Source organism: Cyclopterus lumpus, chromosome 7 (assembly GCF_009769545.1).
Source record: "Cyclopterus lumpus isolate fCycLum1 chromosome 7, fCycLum1.pri, whole genome shotgun sequence".
In the NCBI taxonomy this organism is placed as follows: Eukaryota; Metazoa; Chordata; class Actinopteri; order Perciformes; family Cyclopteridae; genus Cyclopterus; species Cyclopterus lumpus.
In genome coordinates this window covers 7,801,852-7,823,792 of record NC_046972.1, presented here as the reverse complement: position 1 = coordinate 7,823,792, position 21,941 = coordinate 7,801,852, and the positions used below count along the sequence as shown (strand labels likewise).

At 44.4% G+C, this 21,941-nt stretch overlaps 1 protein-coding gene across 3 annotated transcripts in view; it reads right to left on the bottom strand.

Annotated features, from left to right (window-relative positions):
* Nucleotides 1–6,932: 6,932 nt before the first annotated feature.
* The window catches only part of LOC117733243 (helicase ARIP4-like), a 49,345-nt gene continuing 34,336 nt past the window's right edge, over nucleotides 6,933–21,941 (bottom strand). For all 3 annotated transcript variants that reach the window (XM_034536726.1, XM_034536729.1, XM_034536728.1), the window contains 21 exons: nucleotides 19,631–19,874; nucleotides 18,281–18,414; nucleotides 17,901–18,050; nucleotides 15,930–16,150; nucleotides 15,295–15,477; nucleotides 14,977–15,110; nucleotides 14,559–14,755; nucleotides 14,201–14,404; nucleotides 13,938–14,076; nucleotides 13,595–13,772; nucleotides 13,076–13,294; nucleotides 12,440–12,558; nucleotides 12,074–12,198; nucleotides 11,441–11,540; nucleotides 11,155–11,360; nucleotides 10,321–10,496; nucleotides 9,730–9,926; nucleotides 9,459–9,658; nucleotides 8,833–8,922; nucleotides 8,422–8,517; nucleotides 6,933–8,269 (listed from right to left, as the gene is read on the bottom strand). In XM_034536726.1, coding sequence (XP_034392617.1) covers nucleotides 7,227–8,269; nucleotides 8,422–8,517; nucleotides 8,833–8,922; nucleotides 9,459–9,658; nucleotides 9,730–9,926; nucleotides 10,321–10,496; nucleotides 11,155–11,360; nucleotides 11,441–11,540; nucleotides 12,074–12,198; nucleotides 12,440–12,558; nucleotides 13,076–13,294; nucleotides 13,595–13,772; nucleotides 13,938–14,076; nucleotides 14,201–14,404; nucleotides 14,559–14,755; nucleotides 14,977–15,110; nucleotides 15,295–15,477; nucleotides 15,930–16,150; nucleotides 17,901–18,050; nucleotides 18,281–18,414; nucleotides 19,631–19,874 — 4,355 coding nt within the window. In that variant the 3' untranslated portion in view covers nucleotides 6,933–7,226. The remainder of the gene's footprint in view (nucleotides 8,270–8,421; nucleotides 8,518–8,832; nucleotides 8,923–9,458; nucleotides 9,659–9,729; nucleotides 9,927–10,320; nucleotides 10,497–11,154; nucleotides 11,361–11,440; nucleotides 11,541–12,073; nucleotides 12,199–12,439; nucleotides 12,559–13,075; nucleotides 13,295–13,594; nucleotides 13,773–13,937; nucleotides 14,077–14,200; nucleotides 14,405–14,558; nucleotides 14,756–14,976; nucleotides 15,111–15,294; nucleotides 15,478–15,929; nucleotides 16,151–17,900; nucleotides 18,051–18,280; nucleotides 18,415–19,630; nucleotides 19,875–21,941) is intronic.

The window sequence follows — 21,941 nt, the reverse complement described above, 5'->3', positions numbered from 1 at the left end:
CGGACCCGATCCGTTTGCAGCACGATACGCAAGCACCAATGTTTTGAAGCGGATGCGGGTTAAAGAAAACAACCCAACAATTAAATACCACTAAAACGTTTCAGGTTTCCGACACTAAAATAAAGCATCACAATGTCATTGTAATACAGCAGAATAGTGTGAGAATATATCAAACAGAATGAAGCCAGATGGAAATAATGAATCTGTTATTGAATATGGAATCACGTTGAAAAACCTGACTTAAATGTCCTGGAAAAGATAATAGTGTGTGACAATGGGCTGTTTCCTTTCAAATATAATCTGAAATTAGAGGTAAATTGTCTCATGACTGATTTTAAGTTAGCTCATGAAGGAGATTTTGAAGGGCTCTCATTTTGAAATTATACATCAGAATATATATAGTCATATTATATATACAAAAACTATAGTTTGTTGCCTTTATGACATTATAGAACCAGAATAAAGACAATTCTTGACATTGTATTGCTATTTTACCCGTTCTAACTAAATCAAACTCGTATGGAGAGGAGTCATGTGTCACATTGAGGTCAATTAATCAGACAACTATGCAGGTCCTGAACCCTCCCCATATTTGTGGCTCATGGGGTGAGTGGTCGTCCTGTAACCACAAGGTAGCACGTTCGATACCCGTCCTCCACATGCGGAGGCCGGTCGTGTATAGCTGGAACTCACTGACAGCCAATGAAATTGCAGCATCATTAACACTGTCCAAGGTGCTGAAAAGCCACTATTTTGAGCACCTTGGCCCTCAAATGTCCTCCTGAACACAGGTTTGAGTCTCAGTTAGTGCAAAGTCACACATCAATGATTGAGAGCTATTTATGAATCAAGAAAAGTGTATCCCACTTTGCTGTTTACTGATTTTAACTATATTGTAGTGGCAGACAGGTTATATAAGTACTTGACTTATTTATGGCCTTATTTAACCTATTGAACATTCCTTTCCTTCAAAAATATAACCCTCCCTCAAATGCTACCTATATCTCGCCAACATCTCAGAATGAGATGATTGAGTGTTTTGCTCAAGAAGTTACCAGTGTCATTGTATCTGAGATGACAAAGTCCAAAATGTATGGCATTATGGCAGATGAGGCAAGGGATGCAGCTGGCTGTTTGTGTTAGGTACGTGTCAGAGGGGGCAGTGAAGGAACCTTTTCTAGCACTCACAGAGATAATGTCATTCGATGCCCAGTCCATTGCAAACGAGCTGCAGCAGCAGATCCAGAACAATGGTCTTGCAGAGCTTAAGTGTGTATAGCACAGACATATGATTGGGTCCACTGGAGGTGTGCAAGTACATTTTAGAAGGCTCCATCCGGAGGCTATATATGTGCATTGTTATGCTCATGGACTAAATTTAGTCTTGTGCCATACAAGTGTCTTTGAGTATTATTTTATTTTTTTATTTAGCCAGGCGAAACAGATTAAGAACAAATTCTTATTTCCAACTGTGGCCTGACAAGAGGCGAAAACCTCTTGAGGGAAAGGAGAGGAAAATAAATAAATCAAAGTTTTAAAAAGTGCCAAGGAGTGGAGAAAGCAACATGCTAACAGCCTGAGAAACAGCTACATTCTTCTTTCAGCAAGTCCGTGATCTTGGCTTTAAAGGCCGACTTGAAGACGTAGGAGTGAAGTTGCAAGTATTTTTGTAGTTCATTCCAGGTCGTAGCTGCGGCAACATTAAACGAAGACAAACCAAGTGCAGAGAAACTCTTAGGGACATCCAACAAAATACGGTTAGCAGAGCGAGTGTTGTAAGCAGGGGATGAGATGTGCAGCAGCTGACATAGGTAGGGCGGAGATAAACCAAGGAGAGTTTTATAGATTAACAAGAACCAGTGAATCTTTCGACATGTACACAAAGATGGCCAGTTTAGTGATGAATATAGAGTACAGTGGTGTGTTCTGAAGGGAGCATTTGTTACAAACCGGATTGCAGAATTGTATAGAACATCGAGCTTTTGTAGCGAACCCTTGCATGCTGATCTGTAGACGACATCCCCATAATCAAACATGGGAAGGATGGTCATTTGTACGAGTGTTTTTTAGCAGAGGCGGTGAAAGCAGAGCACATTCTGTAGAGGAACCCAATTTTTGATTTGATTTTGGACAGCAGTTTATCAATGTGGATGGAGAAGGAGAGAGTATTGTCTAGCCAGATTCCTAAATATTTATATTCAGTAACCTGGTCTAGAGGAGCCCCATCAAGGGTAGAAATGCTAGGGGTAATTAAGGGTGCACGTCCCTTCTTACCAAACCACATTACTTTGGTCTTAGAGGCATTTAATTGTAGATGCAGACTAGAGAAAGCCTGTTGGATTTTATTAAAACTGTGCTGAAGCTTTTGACGGACTACGTCTGGAGAGCGGCCAATAGAGTAGAGGATTGTGTCATCTGCGTACAGATGGATGGATGAATCCACTACAGAAGTTGCTGTATTATTGCTATAGATGGAGAAAAGAGTAGGGCCAAGAATTGATCCCTGAGGGACACCTTTGGTGACCGGGAGAGGCTGCGAGAGAAGTTGCTCTGCTCTCACACATTGCACTGTCTGCAAGGTAGTTAGAGAACCAAGACAAGGAGGTCCCCGTGACTCCAATACGAATAAGCCTGTCAATGAGAACAGAGTGATGTACTGAGTCAAAGGCTTTGGCTAGATCTATAAAAATTGCAGCACAAAACATCTTTGAGTCCAAGGCAGAAATGATGTCATTAAGGACCTTAAGGGTTGCTGTTACACACCCATAGCCAGTTCTGAAGCCTGATTGAGCACTAGACAGAATATTGTGGGCTTCCAGGTAGTTGGTTAACTGACTACCCACAAGCCTTTCCAACACCTTAGACAGACATGGCAGAATAGAAATGGGCCTATAGCAATTTGGATCAGCCTGATCTCCCCCCTTAAAAAGAGGACGCACTACAGCTGATTTCCAGGCAACAGGTATTTCAGCCGTGTTTAAGGACAGGTTGAAAATAGCTGGGAAAAATCATGAAAAGCGCTATATAAATTCAATGCATTATTATTATTATTATTATTATTATTATTATTATACTTGCAGACACAACTTTCAAACACTCACTGGGCATGCCATCTGTGATCAATCAATACAATTCTTGAGACATTACCTGCCATTTCTGAGTGTCTCTCTGCCATCGGATCCCCCATAGATGTTGGTCTCAGAGCGAAGCTCTAAAAGTTCTCAGCAGTCTATTCACTACTGATGTTCCAGACACTTCTGTCTGAAACTGAAGGACTCCACAAGTTCCTTCAGAAAGAGACTTTAGACCTGGCAGAAGCTTCTATCAGCAAGCAAGCTGTATGTGACTGTGTCACTGAGGGGTAAATGCACAGATGTATTTGCCACAGAGCTGTATGAGTAACCAAGGCCCTGTGCCACACCAACAGCATCCCAGAACCAGATGCTAAGAAAAGGCATACACAGAGGAAAATGGAGGATCTTGTGTTGGAGACAACCTTGGAGTCAGGCACAGAGTAGATCAGCTCACAAACCTTGAAAACAGAGTTGCTTTTCCCCCGTGTGCACAGGATGGTTAGTGAGCTTGAACTACGATTTTCTAGTGTAGATGCAGGCCTACTAAAAGGCATCCAGCCCTAAATCTGAGAACCTCATAAGTGAATCACACTTGGATGAGCTTGCCAAGCACTATGGCATTGATTTGAAAACAGAGGCGGTTCTGGTGGCCAGAAACTTCCTTGCCCGCAAAACAGAGGCTGGATGTCCACCCCAAGATGAGGCTGAGAGTATTGCACGTTAAGGTACATGGTTGATCATTGGTACTTTAAATTGTTGTAAATCACCTGTGAATTGGATTCTATTTTTGAAATAATTTGAATCTATTTTTGTGTATTTGTTTTATCTGCCTCTAATGCTATCCTGGAACTAGTCCTATAGTGTTTTTCTCTGTATATTGCAATCCTAGTTTGACTTGATTATTGTGAATGCATTGGGTGCCTTCCATTTCAGCCCATAATACAATATTTGTCGTTCGATAATTAAGATATACTTGAATATATACTTTTTTATTTTTCGTTGAATGGTATATTTGACACTGAACTAGTTCATCTTTATCTCAGTGAGTGTCCAAATGACCATAAAATAATCACTATGACCCTGAAATTCTGTCCCTTGTGTTATGCAAGCAAAACTACAGCGCAAAATCACACTCTTTCTGATTGAACCAATCATTGAAACAATAGATATCCCCAAAATGTGCCTACGAGCTCAAACGTGGCACTCCCCTTGGGGCCAAGCCCCACCCCCTTTCTTTGAATCCTAGAAACGCCCCGTGCTGGTCACACATCTCTCAGACATGACAGGAGACAGCGCATGTTGATATTCCTCATGAAGTTGTGTCAGAAATTGGGAAACGTATTATTTAGAACATGTTTCTTTTTATTTATTTACAAACTTCAAAAAGCAAAAAAAAAAGGATCTAAAAGTAATCCAAGGTCACAAATGATCCACAACAGGCTTCAACAAGAGCCGATCCTCAACGACAGCAGCTTTAATCTACTCCTCGGCTAAAATGGAATTCAGACAGTTGGCTTGGCTCGTCCGACCGAACCGATTTGTATAAATAAATATGTAAATTCAAGTAGAAAGCTGTAAAATAAAAGAGCAGTCGGTCAGCGCGTCAAACAGCCAGACAATTAAACTGAGGAAACTGGCTCACTTTGCCATCGACGGGACGGGCATGGACTTTCTCTGACGATACGGTAACAAACCATGGAAAATAAAGACAGAAGAACACTTGATATCATTACTTTCTTTCTCTTCAGACGATGAGCGGTTGGACTGCTTCAGGTTCTGACCCTTTACTTGTGAATGAGCTTCGTTTACATGCACACGAAAGTCTCATGTCTTTACATACTTAAGGTTTGCATCCCAATTGTGAACAAACTTGTGATATTCCAACGGAGGAATCTGAGCTCAGGATGAAAAAGGGTTTTAAGCTCACAGCTCAGTGTTGCATTACTATCAATGTATCCCTGATGTCCTTTTCTGGTTTCTCCTAATCAAGAGCTGATCAGACTTATCACAAATGGGATATGACAATAATGAATCCACCCTTCTCACAGATGCTACTCTGGCTTTTAATGTGCACAGTAACGCACTTATTGGTTGGTCAACGTGCTGGGTCATACTCATAGAAAAAAGAATTAAAAAAGAAAATCACAAGAAACAGAGAAAGTCATTTCCATCTGTCGTAACAATACAACTATTACAAACAAGATAAAGAAAAGCAACAAAAAAAGGCAAAAAAAAACAATGTACAAAAATTTGATGAATAAATATGCACAGACATAAATAAATACATTTGGTAAATTCAAACATTGTAAAAACAAGAGAACACAATATTTGACATAAGTTAACTAAAACATGGAAGATAAAGAGCAGGAAATGATCAGGTTTTATTCTTAACTGTGTTAAGAATGTCTTTATCAACCAAAGACCTCCTTCCTCACCATTCTGGAGAACAGCCCAGACCAGAGTGGACCGGTCCACGTGATCAGAGGGGGTCAATTGAATCAGCAGTGCGCTGGTTTATGGTTAATCAAAAGGGGACTTGGTCACGTGAAGCTTTCCCCGCTCACAGTGCCGAGCAGCGTACACGGAGAGACGGATATGTACTTCTCGAGGACGCTGTAGAGGAGCATGCTGCTGCGGCCCTCTTCCATGTAGGTCTCCGATGTGCTTGACCAAAAAGCTTCACCGTCTCTCTCCAAAAGACGTTTTGCTTTCGCAATGACCTCTGTTCCCAAAATGAGATGAGACAGAGAGGGAAACACAAACGGCAGACCAGCGGTGGAATCTGTCACCAAACCGAGCAACGGGAGTTTAAATATAGGTATATATATATATATATAGAGAGAGATTTTGAAATGATTCCTTTTGTAACCCTTTAGAACACGACTCACGGACACAGCAACAACAAAAGCGGAACTAAAACTGGGGTTTGGAAGATTGGTTCCTCCGGGCTCGTACGAACACAAACGGTATATAGGCTTCAGTGAGTGTTTTGCATCGCTTGTAGGCTACAGTAAGACTGTGGGTGAGATTCAGAGAGCCGCAGTGAGCGCCTGTCTCTCTCTCACAGTTAACATTCAAAAAGATGGAGGCAAAAAGGCATTTTCTGTTGGTTGGTTCTCCGCTACGAGGAGGACACCTCACAAGAACACAGTTTGTTTGTTTTGTTCTTCTCATTTTCACCTGGCTGTTTTTAGGCAATGGTTTTTTCTTTGAAAAGTAAATATAAAAACGCAAAGAAGAAAAGAAAAAGAAGAACCAGTTCTTCCCATGTCTGATGCCTAGATAGGAGTCTTCTGAAATAAAGGCCGGGTTTAAAGGCATTTGATGAAGCATACATTCTTTCATCAGAAATTTAAGGTTTCAGTAATTGTCTTTAACTTCATCCTCAACCGCCTCGTCTATAATCGAAGATGATGCTTCTTTTTTCTCTCTTTTCTTGAAGAACAAAAACGTACAATACCCCTGTCCTGGCAGTGAATTATTCAGTTCAATCACAATGTTTTTTAAAAGTTTGATCCGTTTGATCTTTTTACCTTTTTCTTTTTACCATTTGAAGAAATATTCAGTAGCAATATTCGACAACTGACAGTTACTGATATTTAAATAATGTTACTACCAGCTAACTAAATTATCACCCTTCCCTCCCCTTTTTTTATAAGCAACTCCATCCTACATCATCTTTTTAATGAGCTGAAAAAAAGCAACAAGTCCACATTTAGCAAAGCTGCAAAACTAGAGTCTCTAACGTCAACACTACAACTAGTGGCCATTTGTGGTCGCTGCAGGCCCAAACTCAGCCGTTCTAAGCCCAGTGATTAGTATTTCAATGGCAGTTTTGGACAGTAACTTGGAACCCCAAAATCTTCAGATTTTTATTTTCTTCTTCCCTCTGGAGCTTTTTTTCCTCCCCAGGTTTCATCTTCTAAAATCCAGCATTAAGATTTGTCGCTTTGTGTCCAGTCTGTCTTCATCCCCACTGGGACTGTTGCTCCAAAGGCAGTAGAGGCGACCAGAGGAAACTCTTCAGCAGTAACAATTGTCTTTCATTTCTTGTCCATTTCCCTCATGGCCTCCCGGCCAACAGGATGTCATGCCACTTTGATGATTTTTAAATTGAATCAAGCTTGCGCCAACAACCGCATCATCGGTCCGTCACTGTCCCCTCACCTCAATTACATCATTGTCATCGTCCGAGCTGCTGGCGCTGCTGCCATTCCTGCCATTCATCGGCACCGGGCCCCGGTGGCCCTCAGACCGTGCTGAAGGGGAGAAGGAGGAAGGAGACGATGAGGAGGAACTGGAAGCAGCAGTGGGAGGGTACTGGGAGAGGAAGCTGGCTCCAGCTGGCCCAGGGGTGGCGGCTGGACCCGGCAGCCCACCGGGGAGCATCGACCCTGTGTACAGGCTGGCCAGAGACTGACTGTAAGAGAGAGGGAAGCCTGGCAGGAGCATCCCGGCCATGCCCACCATGCTGGGGCTCAGCATGAACGGTGGCAGGGCTCCTGGGACTGAACTGGCAGAAGATGATGAGGAAGAGGAGACCGTAGCCGCAGTGGTTGTCGTGGAGCAGGCGGAGGAAGAGGAGGTGGGGACAGTGCTGGCTCCGCCAAAGCCGAACAGATCTGGGTACATGTAACTGGGGTCCCTCAGCTGAGTGTGGGGGGGCTGGAAGTAAGGCGAGCCTGCCCCCATGAAGAGCGGGTGCCCCAATGAACCGCCCAGCATGCCAGGGTTGAGACCCAGAGGAGGGAGGCCATAGCCCCCAGAGAAGGGGAAGCCTTGTGTCGCCAGAGGGGCTGAGGAGTGTTTGCCTGCAGGGGGCTGCTTATTGGGCCGCTCATCCGGGGACAGGGTGGGGGCTTTGCGCTTGGAGCCTGTTCTCAGGTCTTGGGCTACAGAGGGCTGGATCTCATTAGTCACAGAGGGAACATTGTGGCTCAGATTTCCAAGAGCAAAACTGCTCCCATTACTGCCGTTGGTCTGAGCCAGGCTGTTCATGGTGCTCTCTGCTGCCCTCTCTGGTGGAGCTCCGGAGCCTAAGGCGGAGCCGGCCCCTGTAACACCTGTGTAGTGCTGCAACTCGCTGATGATCTCCGGGCTGTCAGGGGAAAGAGGGCGTGGCTGCTGCTTCCTGTCAGGTGACAGGCAACCACTGCTGCCATTGGTTGACGCTTCCTCTGGTAGGGCCTGAGAGTCTGAGAAGAAGAAACCAGGGGGGAGATATTATTATTAATAAAAGCATTACACCCTTTAAATGGGCTGGGTTGGCTTAAATAATATCATAATGTCAACTATGTTTTGTGCCTCATCTTGCGCCTCTGCTTGTCTCACAAAAAGTCAGTCCTACCTCTGGGTGGCGCTGCAGTGCTCTCCTCTGCAGTCTTGGCCTTATTAGCTGCTCTGATGGCAAAGATTCGACCATCTGACGACCGGATGTAAGTCCCTAAAACAGGCAAAATGTGAGAAAAATGATCATAACACTGTGAACGTTCACCCTGACCCACTTCATCAAATGAAGCTTAAACGGCTCTCAGAGAAGATGCTGTTTCAGCATTGTGATTCCATATAGGTACAACTGAAGATTATTTTCATTATTATTATGCAGAAAGTTTTCTCCATTCATTGATTCGTTGTTTTGTCTGAACAACAAATCCTAAAGTATCACGTAAGAAAAGTTGGAACAAGCAAATATATTAATTGATTATAGTGGCCAACAAGCCACTTTTTTGCAAATGAGTATCGTTAAGAGTTATTGTACCTTTGGTGCCCCTGATGATGTGGATGCTCTCTCCAGCAGTGATCCTGGCCTGCACATCTGTTGAGCTGTTGGTGCCTGGAATCACGATGTCTGAGAGGGACCAAAGGCACATTTACTAAGAGTCGATAGTGTGATGCTAAAAATATGTGTTATTTTGTGGACTGGTTCAAGGGCAGAGCAACAGGGAGGATGGGGAGGAGGACAGATGGCCATATGCCTTATCGAAACCAATACACTCTGTTCTTTGTTCTTCTGAATTCTTATCCAAGACATTCACACTGTTTCTTCGTTTGTCGTCATAGTGGGCCCTGGAGGGGGGTGCATGTGCTTGTATAAATCACGATGTAATACAATGTATGAATAAAGAGATTTCGGCAGCTCACTGAGATACGTGGCTGTTGAACCCTTTCCACAGCTTGCAAGCTTGAATAAACGGAAAGACAACTTTGATTCCTTCGAAGACTCTGTTTGTTGCAATTGAATATTTGAACCACAACTCTCCTCCTGATCAAACATAGAAATCTTCCACCACAATAGACGCATGGAGTATTCCTTAGCTAACATCATGACGAGTAGATGAATTCAACAAGTAAAATAAAATCCCGGTACATGTGCGGATGGCCTACCAGTAGTGGTGACGATCCTTTGTACAAACACCCCGGCTTTCTGCAGGCAGTTGATGGGAAAGCCTCCGATGCTGGATTCTGACGAGTCGTCGCTTGGAGCAGAGCCTGCAGACGCCTGGCGGGGCATCACGGGAACCGGAGTTGACTGGACTGGCCGCACGCTGGCGACTGGCTTCTCTTCAGAACGAGGAGGTGGACGCCTGAGTACAGAGTTTTTTTCTTAGTTCACGACTTGTGTTTGTGTTTTTTGTTGCAGCTGTGAGTCACTAACCAGTTTCTCTGACTGAAGGCAGGGATGTTAGTGAGGCTCTGGTCACTGGCAGGGTAGTAGTGAGCGTAGGAAGGGCGAGTGTATGGCACAGATGCCCTCTTCTCCTCTTCGTAACTTTTCTTCGCTGCCTTTTTCTCCGCTTTGGTCAGCTTCAGCTCCCTGCGGTCTATCAGCAGGGACTCGTGGGGGAACGGTTGCTGCAAGGGAGAATACAAAAATCAGATTCAAGAATCTCCTTTCACATGAAGGTGCCAAATGAGAGATTCATATGTTAACAAGGGAAGCCTAAAAATCTTGTGAGCTCGAGTTTTTGCATTGAGAGTTCACTGAAAATTTAGCAGATTTAATTATGAGACGACTCAGCGCCTCTCATTCTGCAGAACCTCATGAGCTATTGGCGGAGTTCAAATAAGTTTAGATGGATAATTAAAAAGACATTTGGTATAGGACTGTCAATCATCTTGTACAGGTCACTTAAAAATGACACCTGTTCGAAACAATGAATAATGCAATAATTGTAGGCAGGGCAACCCACACATGTCCTACTTTCAACAGACGGTATGAGGCATGCGTCTCCTCTGTTCCATCTACCTTAGTAATCTGGTGAGGATAGAGGTGCACAGCCTTCTGCAGGACGCCCTCCATGCTGTCGTGGGGCTGCAGCTGAACCTGGGAGGGGTCCGGCTCCTCCTCCACGAAGTGGAGAAGAGACTCCACTTCCCTCCGGGTGAAGGACAGCACAGGGTTCAGGTCATCCACCACCCGGTCTTATGGAGGGTATGGAGGGAGGGAGAGAGGAAGACAAAGAAAGAGAGAGGAACAGGACGTTAAGTAGGGAAGAAAATAAACGATTGACGTCAAAAACTCGGCTAATAAGGCTGATTTCCTGCATCTCCGAAGCATAAGCGGCCTCACCGTGTCTGTCTAGCCAGTCAAGGCTTGCAGCAAACACTTGAGACCGTTTACTCTGTCAGACAAAGCTGATTATTTTGTTTGGGGGCGGGGTTACTGTCTGCTTGGTGCTCACACAGAATGGCCTGGTGTGGGATTTCAGTGATTACTGAACGATGGTTGACAGCAATGTCAGCTGAAGGCGGGGATGTTCACTATACGGTATATTCATGAGAGAAAAGACAATACATAGTACATAGTATTGTACATAGTAGTTGTATATTCATGTCTGAATTTTTATGGATTCAGCTTATTGTGCATTACCGTATTTAAGATGTCATTTTTTTTTTTATGTTAAGGGATGACTGAAATGAATAATAAAAAAACGCTTGTATTTGTCACCCAACATTGGCCCACTCTACCAATCTCTCTTTGGTATGAACAACAGGGAACGAAAAGCACCGGCACATCAGTTCAATTCTTTCCCAAAAGGGGAATTCAAACATAAACTCATCAACCCATTTTCCGAATCACCTGACATGCCCTGTTTAGAGATCTGGCGGTCGTAGATCTTCTTCTCCAGCGTGAAGTCGCACACCAGCCGGTAGATATGACACGGCTTCCTCTGACCGTAGCGGTAGATGCGGCACACGGCCTGCGCGTCATGGCACGGGTTCCAGGAGGCGTCAAACACCACCACGCGGTTCGCCCCGATCAGGTTGACGCCCAGACAACCAGCCCTGAGGTCAGAAGTCGGGTTACGCCCTGACAAGTCACATCCATTATCATCCATCAATATGAATGGTATTGTGTGTTTTACCTAGTTGACAGCAGGAAAACCCACGCTGAGGTGTTGGACGGAGCGTTGAACTGGTTTATAAGCCTCTCTCTCTCTGAGGCCGTTGTGCTTCCATCCAGTCCTACAAGACATCACACAACCAATAGAGAGTCAGAACAGTCCTGACTAACTGGCTTTGATTCTCCTCCTTCTTAATCTATAGGTATAATAAGACAACAAATGTGCGCAGAGGACACAAGTTCCACATGAAGAGAACTATGACGTAGTTAAACTCAATTCACTGTTAATTGGCTGACAAAGAGACATTGTGGATACAGCTCAGTCTTTAAATATCTCTGAAAAACACAAACAAACTCTACAGAAGCTGTGAATTCCTTTCTATGCTCGTGCAGAACCAGAAACCAACGTCTGGCTGTTTTCAGGATGCGCCAGCAGATGGCAGCACTCATTGTATGTACCAATATTTAAGCACTGTGGACAGAAAACATTACTGGTAAACTCACAGAATAGTTAGAGCACCTTTAAAACATCCCTGCAGCCTGTCTTCTCCTATTCCAAGTCCACTCGTCACGTGGCCCTTGTAGCAGGTTTTGAGATTTGGATATTACTGAACCATGAACAATATCTTTACAATATGATTTTTTAAACACTTACTGTAGTAGTTGAGGTTGCGGACCCAGTTCTGGTTGGGTATGTCCCTGCTGGACGTGTTGGGCGATGGAGGCACTGGTCTCTTGGCCAGAAAATCCTCAATTAATGTGAGTGTTGACAGACTCTGACTGCAGGAGGCAGACAAAAGGGCAACATTGGTGATTGGACTTCATACAAGAGAGGATCAGTAATGTAAATGTAATGCAAAATAGAATTGAACCAAATCAGAAAAATAATAGCTGAGAAAAGGAAAGGTTTGAGGTGAGAGCCGCTTCCCATTTCCAAATTTGTTGAGCTATTATTAGCTTTTGATTATTATATCACATATGTGGGAAAGTAACAAGAGCACTCTGTTGTCTGATCCGATACCTGAAGACGAGGATTTTGTCTCCCTTCCTGACGCTCTCCTCTATAAGATGGAACAGCAGCACCATTTTTGCTGAGTGCTCCAGGATGCCGGGCTTGTAGTCATACAGGATGTCCCTCGCCTGGCCATGTGAAGAGAGGGGCCATTAGAATGTACTATTACACAACACCACCTTCATATTCATAGATCGGGCCTTATTTAAGCAACTAAGACCGACACAAGAAGGGGAGGTTTGCAAACCTTAAGAAGGGTAACAATCAACGCTGTGAACTCTAATGCTCAACTTCACACTATTCAATACAACATATTGTGTGGCATTTTGATAAAGTGATGCTTCAGAACAGAATCATGGCCCCATGCTTCCTAAATGATGTAGAAATTATGTACTGGGATGTATGTTGGTGAGTCCATCTTTATTGGATCTTTGTGGATTAATGGATAGTTCATGATTCTATTCGTATTTCTCTCCTTTATACTGTGGGTGGCAGCACTGAACCGACAGCAGCGTCTCAATAAGGGGGAACAAAATGTTACGCTTACAACCAAACTGAGATTTGAGTGGAAGGCATTGATGTTCGTAAAGAATGCAGCTTTATGTTGTTTCAAATGTTGTTTTGCATTCCAGTGTTTCAACGTACCCATTCGTAAGTGATGACCTGATTTGCTTTCTCCTGCAGCTGGTTCAGACTTAGTCCACCAACGGGGTTGGGGTTCTGAAGGGGCTTGGACTTCTGATTGGGTGCGGTTGGACATCGGGTGAGACCTGTGGAAGTGATGTCATCAAGGTCCAAGTCCTGGTCACTGGCCAGGTTTTCCTTCTGTAATGTCTCGTACAGCACGTCTGGATGGTTCCAAATCTGAAGAATAACAGGAGATCCGTGGCGTGAAAACACACTCAAGGTCGCAACAACTGGATTTGTCAAGTTTGATGAATACACAGGGATTTATCTTGGTGCAGAAGAATGTTGACTTGTGTAACAATATTTCAAGGACCGCAGGAACTCAAGAGAGAGAATGAATGAATACAGTTCAAATAAAAGGCTTTAAATATAATAGTTGTACCTATTGCACATTCAAATTCAGGGATGGGCAAGTCAGGCATCGATGTTAAATATATGTGTTTTGGTATCCAGGTAGCTTTCCCTCCACACACTCACCTTGCAGCAGACGCAGAAAGCCTTCAGTGGGTTAAGGCTGAGCCAGCCGGAGTTTCCTGCCTCCCTGAAGCGGTTCATGAACTCTGTGTAGAGCGCCCTCTGCAGGGGAGACAGACGCACCAGGATTACATGTTCTTCTTTAGAGGGCAGCTGGTCCTTCAGGACATCGTGACCTCGCCTGGAACAAAGTAAAATAACGGTCAATATTTGTAAAATGTTATTAAAAATGAAGGATTCTTCAGTCTAAGAGAGCCAAAATGTCACTAGAACTAGTGTTGTCTGTTAAATATTTAATTTAGTTTTTTGAGCAGTAGCTGTGGGTTTACGACGGCAGCTGTCTCACCTCTGAACGAAGCCCTCCAGCAGGCTGTGCAGGACGTGGCTCTTGTACCTCATCAGCTGGACGTCCTGAGGCGTGCTGTCCACACACTGCCCGTTCAAAATGGGACGCTCAAACATGTTACTGAACTCCTGCCTTGTACCTGAAATACATATCGGATGTAAAAACTGGAGTCAGAAGAAAAATAAAAGCAACAATACAGTCTCACGAGGACAAACATTTTCATGCTAATTTCAGCGAGCGGTTGGTAAAAACAAATAGCCTACCTAGGAAGTCGGGTCGGACAAAGTCGACCATGCACCAGTACTCGATCAGGTTGTTCTGGAGCGGATAGCCGGTCAGGACCACACGGCGCCGGGTTTGGATGTTCTTCAGAGCCTGCGACGTGTTGGCGTGGCAGTTCTTGATGCGATGGCCTTCGTCACATATCACCACGTCTGGACCGGGCCGGGCCAAGGCTCGCTCGATCCCTGGAGGAAGAGAACAGGCAAACAATAGCGTCAGTGACATTCTATCTACACTGGTGCTTTAAAAAAGTAGCTTACATTACACATGTGGCCTACACATGTTTAGCCCATATTTCCACTTCTCTGTGGTCCTCCCTCTACTCTCCACCTTTCCCACCTTTGAGCAGTTCCTGCTGCCGGTCCTCTTTATCCAGGTCGATGACGACAGGTCCTGTTGTTTTCTTGCTCTTCTTCTTCCTCCCAGCCACAAAGCTCTTCTTCAGCGACAGGAGGCGGTACATCTCGTAGCCCATCAGCAGCACCCCTCCGTCCTGAGCCCAATCCTCCACCACCTTGGCCCTGGTCGCTGTGTTCCTGGGTAACGCAAGAAAAGCTATGTCATTGTTTGTAAAAAGCGAGAGACTGAATACAAAAATAAATACAAAAAATAAGATAATCTTGTATAAAAAAAAAGAGAAAACAAGAATTAAAAGAAAATACCGGATTTAAAAATCCTCTAAAAAGTATTTCTCCTTCTTTTTTTTCCCTTTTTTTAAGGAATATATTTAAAAAAAAGTCTTGCTCCTGTTACTCACTTGTGTTCGTCGTTGAGGATGTAAACCTTAAAGGCACGAGGTGTAACCAGTCCCGGGTCGGTATCTGGAGGCAACGTCTCCGGGGGCGGGACCCACATGTTGAACTCTGACAGCCAGTTCTGCAGCGTGTTCACCTGGGAGGAAAGTAATGGAGAAATAATCAATTTATCAATCCTCACGTCATCCAGCCTCCATATTGCATTTTGTGCTCAAGCTCTTGTTCTTTTATTCAGTCATGTTGCCTAATCGATAGTCTCATTTATCAATCCGACCGGTTCCATTCTCTTGCATTCCAACATTACGCCCACAGGTGCTTACAGGTACGATGGCCAGAACGGTGTGAGCCTGGGTGTGTCTGAACAGGATGTCGATGAAGGAGATGACCTGCAGCGTTTTGCCCAGGCCCATGCTGTGAGCGAGGATGCAGCCGAATCCGCTGCTGCTGCCGAACTGCTCCACCGACTCCACCAGGTTGTCATACAGGAAACGGATTCCACCGATCTGAGGACGAGACGGGACGGAGGATTAATGAGGAAAGGGAGGAAAAAGAAGACAAGGAAGAGGGTGACAAAGAGAAAGTTGGAGCCGTGGCAATAGGAAAAGCGAGCGAGGTGGTGTGGAAAGAAGGAAGAAAAAATGTAATGAAATTAGAAGTAGGAGGAAGTGAGACAGATGGTCGTGGTGAAAAAGCGCAAGCGATATCTCATTAAAACTGAATGAAAATCAGTCAGTAGGCTGTCTGTGCCTTAAAAAGGTCATGAAATCTAAATTAAAATAGTCAACAAATGTTCCATCCAATGTCCCATCCAAGGCAGATTTGGACACATTTTTCATTTGTTACTTATTGATTTTACAATATTCAAATACCTATTTCCTTATACACACATCCCAAAGCGTGTGCAGGGTGACCAGGCAAGAACAAGTGTTTGCTTTGGGTGCAGCAGTAAAAATACCTGGTGAGGTTTGACTGCTCGCGCCAGCTGAGGCAACAGGAACAGGTCCTTCTCCGCAGCCGGATGGTTCAAGTTGACCAGCACCCTGCCCTGGGGGTCCGGCCGGTTCAGGGCGTCATTAGCGTGCGCGTCGCTTGGCTCGCTCTCTTCTTCCTCGGTGGTGAATTTGCTGCCGACGTGGACGGCGGTGTTGTCCTCGCCCAAGCTCAGAGCTATCACATCTGCATGGGGAGGGGGGGGGTTCTGAAAGTTACACTGCAGTTCTTGCAAACAGTTTTTCTACCTCAATGTTCAGAAAACCCATTTTGATCTCAGACTGAAAACTTGGCGCTCACAGACGTATTAAAGTAAATCATCTCTCACTAACTAAAAGGAAAGAATGGAGACATTTTAGAAGAAATTCCATTTGAGGTCTTTTCTCCACTGATCCAAGGAGAAAACGTAGGAACTCAGACAGCTTTACAGCAGAAAGACTGCAGCGTTCCCCATAAAAACAACGTATTTCTATTGGCCTTGATAAATTCATCTCAAGTGATGCTGAACGGTGACTCCGCCGTGATGTTAAAAGTCAACTGTATCAAGTGGTGAAAGTTACACAAGCTGGCGGCCTGTTAGGGAATGACGAGGAGAGGTGTATGTGTGTGTGTGTGTGTGTGTGTGTTTGTGCATGAGCGTGTGTGTGTGTGAGAGTGTGAGAGAGAGAGAGAGGGCGATAGAGAGCTTATATAAGTGCAGTGAATGGCTGGTTATACAAGTAGGATTAGAGTGGAGGGGGAGACATTATGCAACCCCAACTGGAAATATCACTGTGCCACCGTGAGAGTGTGTGTCTGTAGGTGTGTGTGTGTGTGTGTTCTGTCTCATACCCAGCATTAGCCAGCTTTATTGCTCCAAAGACCTGCTCCCTTCATTGCTCTACTCCCTCCGTTTGTTTTTTCTTCTTCTCTCCTTTGGTCTTTTCTGACTTTGTTCATCCAAACGACAGGTTAGCTAACTCTGACCGTCGATCGCTCTCTCTCTCTCTCTCTCTCTCTCTCTGTCTCTCTCTCTCTCTGTCTCTCATCTGTGGGCGTGTTCGTGTTGTAGGTTTGTGTGTCTACAGTTTGGTCTTCTTTCCACGTAGAACGTACATGTGTTTATTCCAAACTGAGTGTGTGTGTATGTTAAAAGTGTGTGTTCATCCTTGACTGTTCGAGTGGCTCTGAATGTGTGTCTGTGTGTGTGTGTGTGTGTGTGTGCACTTAGGCAATAAGGGAACGGTACATTATGTACCCTGAAGAGGTTTTAAATATTCTGATGCACATGGCTGCTAAGCTACGAAAACGCAACACACCCGAACAGGAACAGTTTTGCACCTTCATTGTTTAAATGTATACAGGGAGACTTGGGTTGAAATAATTCTAAGAAATGCCAAGTTTTAGTTTGAAAGCCTTGTTTGAAATGAAGTGAAACTTCCTCCATATTGTTTTTACTTGAGGCTGAAATGAGCGTAGAAGTCCCTCACTCTGATACATCTAGCGTGTTTTTTTAACACAAAATTGTCATGTTGAACATCCCCAACAATCATTCCTCCAAATCATCCATAAGATTTCAGATGAATATCTGCTGTGTGGCCCTTTGAGTAAAAAAAGATTTGGCTTGTTTTTCAATCCACCGTTATTTCTCCTGGAAATTCAAGCTGATCCAGTCTTTCTATGTGCCTTCTTTCCAGACCCCTGGGCTCAGAAAGCAATTTGAAACAAAGTGTGTAATTCAGTAAACGCATGGCTGTCATGAGTCTATTAATGCTGCTTTGCCTAATCTCCGGGAGACGGATGCTTTAGAGATGTGAGGTTTCCACCCGCCCCTGACAAACGTGAATTCAAGTGATATTTCCTTTTGATAGTGGTGGTCGAACTGGGCGGCATATCAAATTGTAATGGGCACATTCATTCCAAAAAACGTGCTTTGTGAAATGTTCGTATGTCTCACCTGTTTTGTGTGAACGCTCTGTGGTGGCGGAGGTGGGCACATTAGTGTTGCTGATGCCCGCGCTGCTGGAGTCCAGACAGATCACTCCCCGTCGGCCCGACTTCACTTCTTGCTGCGACGCTGTCGACGCCGCCGATGACGACACATCACCTGGAGAGAAGGACAGGCACGATGCAGCAGATCAAGAGGGTACAACAAAGGAAAAGAAGACAGGGAAGCAATGAGAGACAGGAAGGGAAGCAAAAGAAAGACAAGTTAGTTATTTCGTTATATGCAGGCTGGCCATCTGGAAACTATATAGATGTGCATGTCAGGATTTGATGGACCAGTGGATGCTGTTAATATTTATGGAAGCATTTTTGGGGGGTAAGTGCTCTTACCAGTTGTGTATTCAGGCAGCAGTGGTACGGGGAAATCCTGTTTGCTTTGCTGCTCCAGACGTCGCCTCCTCTCCAACTCGTCCTGCTGGGCGGCTTTGGTCACCGACTCTAACTGATGCTCCCTCAGTAACTTCCTACAAACACAAGGGGGAACAATCCCTTTGTATGGTATTGTGTTTTTACAAACTAACAACCGTCATTGTATTTGTTAATGGCATTAAGACACCATGGATTTAACTGTATACTCATTTATATCACTGTGTTTTCAGATTTGCCCATTCTGATTTTAAAAAGTAGCTTATCAGTGTTTGTTATGTAATAGAAAAGCATCTTGTAACTAACAGCAACGACTCCACTATTTAACACTTGCATACACAACCGTCAGGGTTTGCTTCTCTGACATGTTTGATGTTATTGTAAAGACGCTGTTATGTAAAGCATATTTGAGGTTGAGCTACATTGTGGTCACTGGTTGTCGGAGGAATGAAGCTGCAGACCGAGAATACGCACACACGTATAATCATTGACAGATTCCAGCAGTAGTTTTGGTCTTTGTCTCCTCAAAATGAAATCGGAGGGGAATGAGGAGGGAGAGACAGAAGGCATGAAGAGACGCAGGAGAGTGATGATGAATCCCATTATATAGCCAACAATGAACGTTATGAAAAGTTGAATAAGTGTATGACAATAGGAGTGAGTCTTTGTTTATTTTATTTGAATTTAAAATGTATTTAACCAGGAAAAGCCTCATTGAGATGTCTGGCCAAGACAGCAAAAGCACATTTAACAAAGTTTCAGACATACAACATAAAACAGTGACAGACAATAAAAAAAACGAGTAAAACCAAAACCAAGACTCAAGTCATCACATCCCAGTTCACACAAGTGCACATACCTCAGTCAGAAAAACATCTACAACCAGATGAACCTTCCTCCAACTCTTTCAATCTCTTTTTAAAACCATCTAAAGAGACCGGCTCCCGTAGACCCAAATCAGTCTGCAGCAGATTCCAAGCCACAGGAGCAGCACACCTAAAAGCCCCTTTTCCCATTTCCAGACGGACGCTAACAAAAAATGACTTATTTGTGATAATAGGTGTGTATTTTCACACACAATGAGAACTTCACGATTCATTACATCAGTAGAAACCTGTGCTTTAGCGTCATGGCAACGATCCCTTCCAAGTATAGGAATCACTTTCTAAATAAAGCAGGTTGACTCTTCATCTGAAGCTTTAACTATGAATGACCGGGGGTTCATTGTTGCAGTTTATGTCAAAGTTTCTTCAGGATCCCAACAGAGTAAAACATTTAAAGTCTTTGACCGAGACGACCGCTCGAGTTCAGTACCTGATGTTGCGTCTCATGTGCGTTGGTTTGGAGCTCCTCTTCTTGGTTTCCGTCAGGGCGGAGGAAGGGGTGGGGCTTTGGTTGGCCGTCCTGGAGCGGGATCTGGATGCGGGCTGGGAGGTCGGACGATGGGCCGCCGTTTCCCCCGAAGGTGAGGTAGATGGAGGAGGGGTACACTGCCACGCGGCCGAGTCGCCTCCCTGGGCCTCATTCTCGGAGCTGAAGGGGGCGCTGTGGGACTGGTCTGTGTGAGGAGGACAGGAAGAGAATAAGTGATGGTTATTGACGTGCAATTAAAAAAAAGACATACTGTGACAGGTCAAGATGCATGTTTTGAGATTAGATTCTTATCGCACTCGATTCTGAATTGATTTACGAACTCTAAATATTCAGACTTTTACAATTAGACTGTATGGCTTCTCTTGGCTGAATATACAAATCGAAGAAGAGAAGATGGAACTCTGTTTTGTAAGTGCACATTTGAGGAAACATTTGAAAGATAATACAAATACTACAAAATAATACTTTGATTCAAGAATCGATTCTCTGATAGGCAGCTTCCCAATGTCAGATTGGGTCAGAAGGGGACAGATGGGTGTGGATGGCATTTCAAAAGATGGACTAACTATTAAGATCATTCTTCTATTTTTGATTAACATCTGCTGTTTGGTTTGAGAAAGTCTCAAACAAACCACACTCCTTGTTTCTAAGGAGACAAAGCTAAATGACCTTTGGCTGCCATTATTTAAAAAAAAGAAATGATATTTTTGTTCTAATATTAAGGACCAAACTCAGCCTTTCCCACTTTCAAAAGTCCACTATTGTATTGAGTCATCTAAGATCAAAGAGTGAATGGTTATAGGTCGTTCTATACACACGCATCCTTTTCCTTTCTCGAGCTGCTGGCATTTTGTCCAATCAGGCATGTTTATTTTGTTTGAAATGAAAACACCAAACTGGTTTGACTCATTCGATATGCTGTTGCCAGCTTAGAGGATTTCACTTTTCAAATGTATTCAAATTGATTGCAATGAAGACAATGAAGATTTTGCTCATCCTGAACCAAAGTACACTTCAATGAAAACATTTAGAAATCGCACATTTAGCACCGTTAACTAAAACTTATTTTCATATCTAGTTCTCCATCTTTCCTCCTTTTCACCTTTCCTCTCTCTCTCTCTCTCTCTGAGCGTGAGCATGGAGGTTGTGAGCTGAGAGTGTTAGTTAGTTAGTTGATGGTGTTTTCTATCAGTATTTCTTGGTGAAAGTGGTAGATAGAGTGCAGTGTATGTGGTTGTGTCACGGTGGGGTTACTAGGTGCACGTGGTTGTTTGTTGCGTTCTTGTGTGGGTGTTTGCGCAGCCGGCCGGCGCGTGCTACAGCAGGTAGGTCAGGTCAACAAGGGGGGTTCAGGGGGAGGTGGGTGAGGCTCAACAGGACGGTCAGGTGGAGGCCGGTAAGAGCCAGGAAACACTTAACCCAAATGTGGGAAGGAAACAGTTGTGGAAGATGTCGTGTTGACAGAATGTTGACATGGTGGAGGATGAGGGGAAGCTTAAAGTTCCCCATCTGAAGAGGAAGTGTAGGGAGGACAGTGAAAGTGTGCAGGCAAAGAAAGGAACATCGGGCAAAGGGAAAGCAGGAAGAGAAGCACCAGAGTCTAAGTCCAGTATGGGAGAGGACTCTGCTGCTGACGATGAATCCTCTGAGTCCAGGGCTGAACCCCGTAAGGACACAAGAGGGTACAGTGTGGACAGAATAAAGGTGTTTCTCCAGAGAACTAAGAACCTGAAGGGAGTGAAGATGAGTCATAGGAGCACAACCAGTGGGCATCCTCTTCTCAGAGAGCTTTACACCAGAGTCAGTGGAGGTGGAGCAGGTGGTGGAGGGCAGGCTGCTGATGGGGAAGGCCAAGTTGCAGCACACCTCTGTGGTGCTTCTGAATGTTTAAGCTCCTGTTTCAGGACCTGAGCGAGTGGGTTTTTTAAAGGTTTTAAGAAGCGTTTTATGCTGAGTGAATGGGTAGGATCTTTTATTTTTAGGAGGAGATTTTAACTGAAAATAATCTGCTAGACAGGAACCGCCTGGAGCCTCACAGTCCATCCCAGCATACACGGAGGCAGCTGGTGGAGCAACACAAGCTCGCCGATGTGTGGAGGACACTGAAATTATGAAGCTGCAGAACTTAGCAGAATCCACTGGAGATGGAGATCACATTAGCGATCTCAAGTCTAAAAAGTCTGCTGGGCACTCAGGCCCACAGGGCGCTGGTGAGGTCACGCTTCGTGAGTGCAGCGCTTCTTCTTTGGCC